General features: G+C 38.8%; 1 protein-coding gene across 2 annotated transcripts; it reads left to right on the plus strand.

Annotated features, from left to right (window-relative positions):
- The first annotated feature begins 3,149 nt into the window (after positions 1 to 3,149).
- On the plus strand, positions 3,150 to 6,917 carry cysltr1 (cysteinyl leukotriene receptor 1). Of its 2 annotated transcripts, none has more exons than XM_069171017.1 (3): positions 3,150 to 3,179; positions 3,353 to 3,538; positions 4,638 to 6,917. In XM_069171017.1, exon 3 carries the CDS (start codon positions 4,647 to 4,649, stop codon positions 5,691 to 5,693), a length of 1,047 nt encoding a protein of 348 aa, XP_069027118.1. In that variant the 5' UTR covers positions 3,150 to 3,179; positions 3,353 to 3,538; positions 4,638 to 4,646; the 3' UTR covers positions 5,694 to 6,917. The 2 variants fall into 2 exon arrangements, with proteins under 2 accessions (XP_069027118.1, XP_069027117.1); XM_069171016.1 differs by having other exon boundaries at positions 4,641 to 6,917.
- The last annotated feature ends 2,681 nt before the right edge of the window (positions 6,918 to 9,598 follow it).

Here is a 9,598-nt window from a genome sequence, read left to right on the forward strand (position 1 = left end):
CACATTAAGCAGCGAAGGACCAGTTGAAAACATCATTACAAGCTACTGTGCCATGACTAAACTGTGGCTTTAATTCTTTGATATGTTTTGCAAAATTAACCAAAAACGTGCTATTCTTTGTATAAAATTCACTTTGTACATAAATGTGCATACTCAGATGTGTTTTCACTGACATGAAGCATCCAGGATGTCTAAAAAAAATATCCAAAGACCAGCTTGCATGAACTTTGATTGTACCATGTCAGCAACGAGGAAACCACAAAAACGTAAGATGTTGTTTGTTGCTCCACCAAACTGCTAAGATGAACAATAGATGTCAAAGATAAAGTGACCTACTTAAACATCTTAGTCTGCAGGGTGTCACCAGCTCTGTCATACCAATAGAAAGGACCATTTAAATTACAAATTGTATTTCCATTGTACGTTACAGCAGTCAGCAGACCACCCAGATATTAACACTGTTTGCCTTTTTTTGTTAAACTCTACTTTTTTATCCCAACTCTATAAATCTGTGTATTTAATCCTGCTGCATCTCTATATTTGCAATTAAATAAGGCTAAGAGAGCTGGGGAGCTTAACAACTTCCCAACAGCGTAAAAACGTAGAAATAATTAAATAAATTACACTGACAGTTGGTTTGTGTTAGCTTTAGACAAAGAGAAGAGGCTGCTCTCACTTCCATGAAAGGACTGGACAGCTGCAGAGGAGCTGCTGAGCCTGATTCAAATATGCAGGTTGTCTATGTGAAGTAAACAAAAGTTAACCAAGGCTCATACCTTAATGACAACACATGAGGTTTGTCAGTAGCTTCGAAAACAACTCCTTGGAGTGTTTTCTGATCAGCCACCTCTACAATTAAAATCTCTTCGGTTTAAAGCCCAGAAAAAAAAAGTTTAAAATTAAGAATTCTTCCCTATAACATTAAAGCAGGTCTTTTAAATATTTTCAAATCAAAACGGTCTAAAATGACAATGTGTGATGTGAAAGGGGTTGCTCAAACCCAAAAATAAATCATCTGTCAGTGCAGTTCCTCTCAGCTCTATGAAGTATTTTACAGTTTGTTGTTTTGGTTTTCTGAGGTACTTTACACTACCCAATGTTTGCTACCTATCCAGCACCAAACAGCAGGGGGAATTCAGCCAGTTATAGCAGAGCATCAAGCGGCAAAGTAGACTGAAATGTATCTCTAAAGTTAGTTAAGACCAAACACAGAGCTAAAAAGACAATGCATATATCTGACTTGTGTGCAAAAGTTTGCAAAAAAGAAAGTCAGTTGAAGCTATTTAAGTCAAACTAAGGCAACGAGAATTACATGGTTGGGTTCAGGGAAAGATTGTATTCATGTTCAGGAGAAACCAGTGTTGACTGTCAATAGGAGACAGCATGAAAACCAGTTTCTCATGACACACTTTGGTACCAATTTCAAAAAGAATCTTGTCAGTGCCACTTGAACGGAGCCACTGATGAAATGCTGATACAACCCAATCTCACGCCAATAGCAACATTGGAAAAGTCAGTGGTTTGGGTTGCATGCAATACGGTTGCAGTTTATTTTGGCTGAAGCACCAAAAGTACTTGGTAGCTTTAGGAAAGGACCATGTTGGATAAGATTAAATACTGTAGCTAATGTTACATACTTAGGTTACATTACTTAAGTTACTTCAAGTTACATTGCATACCCTATGTAAATAACCCCATATATGTTTTGTTTTCAGCTAAGGATGGCTTTGCTCAAAAGCCTGTTACCATGCCAACAAATTCTTTTGAAATTAAAAAAAAATCTAATGTTATTTTCTTTGATCTTGACTAAAACTAATTGGACTGGCAACTTTTTCCAAACAGGAACAAATTACCAAGAAATGCTGATGTGAGTAAACAAAAATAAAGTAACAAGCTATCTCAGCCAGTTACTGTGAAATCCACTGTAACTGGAGTTAATGCACCAACAAATAAAAACTTGCCGGGATGATGCACTAGTGTATTAAGCATCTCGACTTCCAACACACATTAGGGATTATTCAGATCATTGCAATTATGATCCACAAAGTAACCACAACAGCTCGTGAAAGTGCACTCAACCACCCTTTGATGTCTACCACATATAAATGCAGACAGGTTGTTATTTTTAGTTGTAATCTGTGTATCTCAATTAGTTGCTGTTTATGTGGAATTTGTTTGACGGACCTTGAAGATTGATGAAGTTTTCTTGGTGTATTTGATTGTGCTATTAAGTGCTCTGACTGGGAAGAGCATCTCTTACCCACAATAAGACCTCAATCACTGTGCGATCAATAAATAATTAAGCCACACAAAGACAAGTTATCCACAGTAAATGTACAGTGTGTGTGTAGAGAAATAAAAGCACTATGGCTCCGGGCTCAGCGGGACTGCTCAGGGAATTTATAATGGGTTTACTCTGAATTATAAATGCACTTTCAACAGCTCTCAAAAGGGTCAGAGCTCTTCACATAGTCTGTTCTGCTCTCCTGCAATTATTCTTGCCCTTAATGTACTACCAAGCTGATCCAGTAGAGTCCGTGATGCAGATGTCTCCTGAGTGGCAGTGTGGTTGAACGTTGGTCTTTGCTGTTGCCTAAACACTAAATGAGTTACAGATAAATGATTCTGTCCTTCCAACCCAAAGGCCTTTAAGCTGTGAAAATGAGTTAGCCCATTTCCCCTGCAGTATCCGCACTCCATTAACTAACTGTAAAGCACACTCATTAGCAGCATATAAAGGAAATGCTGCAGGAAATAAAGATTACTGTAGTTGACTCAAATATCTTTTTCTCTCTCTTTTCTTTATCATCTTATCTTTATAGCCACGAGTAATACATCTCATCTTACATAGACTTGTTAGGACAGAAAAACTGCAAGGCTGTCTTCAGTGATACATTTGATAGAATGATTTAACAATGCAGCTCTGCAATACTCAAAAATAATTATTTCCTTCTCCCGTGTGAACACTTGTCAGAAGGTACAGCGTTGCAGGCAGGTATTATGTACACTGGTATCACATTGCCTTTAACTAAACACGTAATTAGAGTAAAACAGGTCAGACAAGCACACACTAACAACTGAAGCAGAAACGAAACGTGCAATGTAGAGAAGAGAAGCAATTTGTGTCACAATGCACTTCATCTGGTTGGAAAAAAAACTGCAGAGGAGGTATCTCTAAGGTATATTCAGGTGAATCTGCAAATAGATTATCATTGTTTAGAGCACCAACTAACAAAAGCGCAGCTTTCAGTTTGGCGTGCCTCTCGTTTTTTTCACGCTCAGTTCCCCTTTATTTACTGTGAATGTGTGTTTGTGATGTCACTGGGTTTGATGCTGTTGTGCTGCGCAGTAGAAGAGAGAGACCAGTCCTACTTTGAAGAGCTTGCAAGCAGCTGAGGATCTGAAGAGGCAGTGCCACCCCACTACTGCTGTGACATCTGGCAGATGAGGCAGAGAAGACACGCTCTGAAGCACATCTACCGGGAGACAAAATCAACAAGCCGGCTGCTCTGTTTTGACACCAGGCAGGAATTCAGCGGTAGGAGAAACTTGTCCATTCTTGATTCGATTAAAGTCAAAGTTGTATTTTCGTGATAGTTTCACTCTTGCTGAGTGTAGTGATTGACAGAGAAGTAAAGCGATCACGTTACTCTGATGTTATGTTACCAGTCCATGTTTGAGCAGTGTAAACATTTCAGTTTGTACTTTTTAAAGTGACAGAAAGCACTTGTCAGTATGAATTGATCCATGAATGATTTAGTATTTGTTTATGTTACCCAGCGCACAGTGTAAAATACAAAGTGCATTCAAGAGACACAGATCAACAAGTGTCCAGTAAAGTGCATGAGATTCTGTTGCACTGAATGTATTTTATATTTAGATTACGTAAGAACAAATTTCTACATATTGCCTTTGTATTTTTTAGTTGAGACTGCCAGTCAACGCATCAAATTTGCAACTCCTTTAATTATTCAACACCTGATGCATAGATTAGGTTAGGTTAGGTTAGGTTAGGTTAGGTTAGGTTAGGTTAGGTTAGGTAGTTACTTTATTAATCCCCGAGGGGAGATTTTTTTCGCTACAGCAGCATACAGGAACAATAGATAATAATAGAATAATAGAAAGCAATAAAATAGCAGTAAAATAGCAGTAAAAATATAAAATATAAAATTCACAGTATATACAGTATATACAGTACAGTATATATCTATATATATTATATACAAACAACCAAGAACACAGACAACAGTGTTATTGTTGTGTGATGGATTTTGCCAGAGGTGAGTTATAGATGTATAGATGTATAGATGGCAAAATAAAAACAATTTGGCATCTGGTTTATCAGAATATTCAAACTGCGTCTTCTACAGCTGAATCAAACACTACTCATTTTCCATTTTTCAATCTAAGAAAAAACAAGAACATTTGTCATGTGACTTATCGTATTCTGTGTTTTCTTCAGTCTGCACAGCAAGAAAAAAAACACCAGTATCTCTGAAACAATCTGGCATATCAGTCAGCACCCTCTGCAGAGCTGCATGTTTTTTTCTTACATATTTTCTGTGGTGGGGTTGACCTACCCGCAGTCTTTCATTTTCATGCTTTTGCACACATCATCATGTCTCTCTCTGTCTCAGCAGCTGCAGATGTGGCCACAAATGGAGCAGGTGAATCTGACAGAGGGCATAGAGAGCAACTCTACCGACTGTCCGTCCATCGTCAACTTCCGGAACCAGGTCTACTCCACGTCCTACTCCCTCATCACCGTCTTCGGCCTGGTGGGGAACGGCCTCGCCCTGGTGGTGCTGATCAGAACTTACCGCCAGAGCTCACCCTTTCACGTCTACATGTTAAACCTGGCTGTGTCTGATCTGCTGTGTGTTATGACGCTGCCACTGCGAGTTCTCTACTATGTCAACAAGGGCCAGTGGTACTACGGGGATTTCCTCTGTCGCATCAGCTCCTATGCCCTCTACGTAAACCTCTACTGTAGCATTTACTTCATGGCTGTAATGTCCATCACACGTTTTTTGGCCATTGTCTTCCCTGTGCAGAACCTGCGGCTGATGACCGAAACCCGTGCACGCCTGGTGTGTGGGGGCGTGTGGGTGTTTATCTGTCTTTCATCGTCCCCCTTCCTGATGTCTGGTCAGCATTTTGACTTGTACACGAATGAAACCAAATGCTTTGAGCCTCCAAGCGGTCGAGCTATAAAAAAACTCGTCGTGCTGAACTATCTGTCACTGGTGCTGGGCTTTGTCCTGCCCTTCCTGGTCATCCTAGTCTGCTACGCCGGCATAGTCCGCACCCTGCTTTCCCGCAACAATCCCTCCCGGCGCCAGCGAGGCACGGGTACCAAGGCCATCCGAATGATTGTCATCGTCCTGCTGACCTTCCTCATCTGCTTCATGCCTTATCACGTGCAGCGCACCGTCCACCTGAGCTTCCTGTCCCGGACTGACAGCACCTGCTCGGAGAAGCTTGCCATGCAGAAGTCTGTTGTGGTGACACTGTGCCTGGCTGCTGCCAATTCCTGCTTTGACCCGCTGCTTTATTTCTTCTCTGGAGAGGGTTTCCGCAGCCGCCTGTCCTCCCTGCGCAAGTCGGTGAAGAACAGCACCATTCACCATGGAGCCAGGCTACAGGCCATCACAGGGTCTGAGTCTGAGGAAAACCAGCTGAAGGCCACTTAAATGACACCAGGCAGAAGGGTTATCAATCAAGTAGATTGGGACACGTTTAAGAACTCAGGTTAACGAGTAACTTCACTGACAGTCAGGCAAGGAAATTAGGGAATAGAAGAAGAACATTAGATGTATTAATACAGAAGTATATGTTATTGGTTTGCACATGTCTCTAGTCTCAGGAGGATGTTTTTCATTCAAATTGATATTTATTAGAGTGCATATTTGTTCCATATTTAAGTGATGTTGATCTGTATTGTAAGTATAATACAAAGAGTGGAATATTGTGTTCCAATGCTGCATTACAAATATAAACATTATATCAGTGTTGAATGAATGTAAAATAATGTTATAATGGGTCTTTTAATTTAATTTAAATTTTTAATTTTAATTCATAAAGTTATGAAGGTAAAGTCTTGTATTGTGGAATGTGCAGACGAAGGATTAAATTCTGCCGAGTGTCAAATACTTTACAACAATATATTAAATACTGGAAATATTTACTTTTCTTTATTATTATTCTTCTAACTTGTATTCCAGTTTTTATTATGTGTTATTATAGTCTCCAATTGTATAATTTTTAATTCTACAGAATTTTGATTTTTTTTTTTTTTGATTTTGATTTTTTTCATGTGTTTTGTATTCCTTTATCATTTGTATATTTTTTGGAAATGATTATTCGCTCAATTGACATTTTTATACACTGGAAATACAAATTGGGATTTGGAGTGTGCCTTTAAAATTAGATTAGATTAGATTAGATTAGGTAGTTACTTTATTAATCCCACAAGGGGAATTTTTTTTTGAAGGAGTAGTTTGACATTTGGGGAAAAATGTGCTTATTTGATGAGAAGATTTCATATTTGTAGAGTAAAATAAAACTGCAGCCAAATGGGCCAGGCTCGCTCCGTCTAATGGTGACAAAATCCACCAACCAACACATATAAAGATCACAAATCAGTGTGTTGAATCTAGTTTGTTTAATCTTCACTCACAATCCCCGTTTTCATGCAGTCTTTTTTTTACAGTGGCTATTGGCTGTTGCTTCATATTTGCAGCAGATACATTAGAGGGGTATCAGTCTTTTCATATAGCTCTCTGCAAGAAAGAAAATAACCTTTTTTTCTCCTATAGGTCCAACTATTCCTTCCCTGAACAAGGGCTGTTGTATTATTGTGGTACACAAACTATTTTTCATCTTATGTATAATAACTGCATTAATAAATAATCCAATGTGTCAATTGTGTAAAATCATATGTAATCCTTACGTCTTGGAAACTCATTACAATCCAGACTGCCTGCATGAAAAGTTACACACTCTGACCACAAGAGGTCACACCAGCACATAATGTGTTAGTTTCTCTCTTAGTGTATTAAAACTGGTCATTATCTCCAGTGCTACACTATTATTTATCTCATTTTCTTTAACATGAAAAACAATGAGTTGCTGTTTTCATTCCAGGCAGTTTTGGAGCATCTTTATTCTTTACAAATACATTTTGTGCCGACTATGTCACTCATATGACTGTTGGTATGGTATATAAACATATTACTTAAAGCTATAAGAGAAAAGATAGGATAAGATCCAATCCTCAACTTTCCATAGAGACACAACACTGAGACATATATCTGGCTTCCAGGTTAATTAGAAATACAAAACAACACTGAGAGACCAGACTGCTGAGAACAGCCCTGCTGATTAGAACATAGAAGGCCACTGTATTACTGCTTCATAAACAGATAATATCAAGCACATGATCAGCTGCGTACTCCATTTGCACAAAAAGATGTTTGTTTCAGTCTGCAAAGCAGGGCCATCTTAGAGATGGGATGCTGTGAAGGCAGTATTAGTGTACCTCACAGTAAAGCTACTCACTATGCAGGAAGTAAGGAAAGTCCCTGCTGAACTCCTACTGCTTTATTTCTAAAGTATGGATAACAGAGATATCATCAACATGTCTCTGTTTCTTTCATTTGTCCTCCAGCTTTATCACCCTTTAAGTGATCTGAACTTAGCATTGATTAGTTTTTGGGAGAGTTCAAGACTAAAACTTATTTTCCTTCTGGGTAACAGACTCGGTTTTCCGTTGTGTGTTAATGCTCACCACGTGAGATCAGATGCAGTTAAAGAGAGCTCTCCAGGGGAGCTGCTCTTACTGCAGACACTTAGCCTCTCAATCATATTTTGAAATCCACTCTGTAGCCAACAAAATATACTTTAGAAAGATGACTGAAGGTTTTGATTAACTTTAACTTGCTTTGTAAAGAGAAATCACTGGAGAGAAAAAACAAAAATCAAAATAGGCCTAGAGTTTTTCTTTGTTGGACGTCTTATTGCTCTGGTCAGTCAATAAAGAACCTTAAAGGGGGCAGACTGGAAATTTAGCATTGGGCTATCATAAAGTTGAAGCAATCATGAGAAATAAAAAACATAATTGTCCAAATTTCACCCTAAAGTTCTTCACTCATCCACAACTCCTGATACCGTATTGTGTTCCAAATGACATACAGTACTTCCCTTAGTACACTAACAAATAGGCCTCTCACATGTTCTGACTCTTGCTTAAGTAGTGCAGGAAGAGTAGTGTTGTTTCAAATCACACACTGCCGTTCTGCTCTGACTGGAAATAACCTCAGCATGTGAACACATCACCCGCCAACATATTTGCAGATTTTATTATTTTACCCAGAAATGAACCTGTTTTCATGTCCTCTGTTTAACACACTCAATAAACACACTGATTCTTCTGTCCAGCTGCGTCAGTGAAAAATAAACATTTTTGTGTTCAGAAACAGTTACAGCTTCCTCAGATGCCTTAATTTGAAAATTCTTTAAGTCTGTGGCTCCTTCCCTTCCTCTATGGAGACAACATGGAAGGTGGAAAGTGTCCAGCGGACTTCTTTTTTGGGTTGCTTTGAGTGCATTATCCTGCTACTTGTTGTGCACTGCATGTTTCTGTACTTGACAGTGTGAACACACTGATGAAAAATAGTAAATGTTAGTGTACCTTAAAGCCTTACATTTACCATGACGCTACTCCATAATGTATTTTGCTATGCCTTCCGTCTTTAAAACTCATTTGGAGCAAAAGCTTTCTGTTGAAAGTTTGCAGGGGAGAGCCCCATTCATTGAGATTCATATCTGGTCATTTGACAAAAGTAAGACCAGCATGCGCTCACTTTCAGTTGGCATTCTCCTCCCGGTCCGCTATCTGCGTTACCGTTTTCAAAATAATGAGAACGTCTGAGCCAGCAACGTAAACACAAAAAATATGACTTAATGTTGATGTTAGTTTTGATTCGATTATAATTATACAAGTATTTCCGACCCAGCGATCTGATTGGTCAACTGTACATGCTCAAATCATCATGACGTCACACCCTGCTCATCACCAGAAATATCACTCCGCCTCCTTAATGTGAATTGAGCAATATAATGTTGTTTTGACTTGTTATAGGTCTATTAAATGTGACCCATTTGGCAAAATCGGGTCTCTTTTGGTCCTTATTTGTCGCTCTGAGCACTTAAAATCCTAGCGGAGGCCAACTTGACTGGTTATGATTTAACACATGACACTGGTGCTAAAATCTTAAAAATACATGACTCCATCGATATCTTTTTTTCAGCGGATATCTTACTTACAACGAGGTTGAGCGAGCTAAGCAGTTTGGTGTTTCTATGTGCTGTATTTATTCAGTTTGAGAACGATCTCTGGAAAGCAATAAAGATTACATTGCACTCGCGTCTACTGACGCGACTGATTGTTTTCCAGTTGTTAGTCATACCCCATATAGTGCCATGAAAACGGAGATCACGCTAATGAAAAGTTTTATATTTTGGGGGCGAATTGCCACAAAATATGGACACACGTTTAATACATATTTCTTTTAGATGGTAGCTTGCTGTATAATCT

The sequence above is a fragment of the Embiotoca jacksoni genome, unplaced genomic scaffold (assembly GCF_022577435.1).
Source record: "Embiotoca jacksoni isolate LCO1_2020_lvr unplaced genomic scaffold, fEmbJac1.0.p SCAF_5, whole genome shotgun sequence".
NCBI classification, from domain to species: Eukaryota; Metazoa; Chordata; class Actinopteri; family Embiotocidae; genus Embiotoca; species Embiotoca jacksoni.

What these genes read in the sequence shown, in the direction of transcription:
- cysltr1 (XM_069171017.1), top strand. Translation starts at nt 4,647, where the DNA reads ATGTGGCCACAAATGGAGCAGGTGAATCTGACAGAGGGCATAGAGAGC.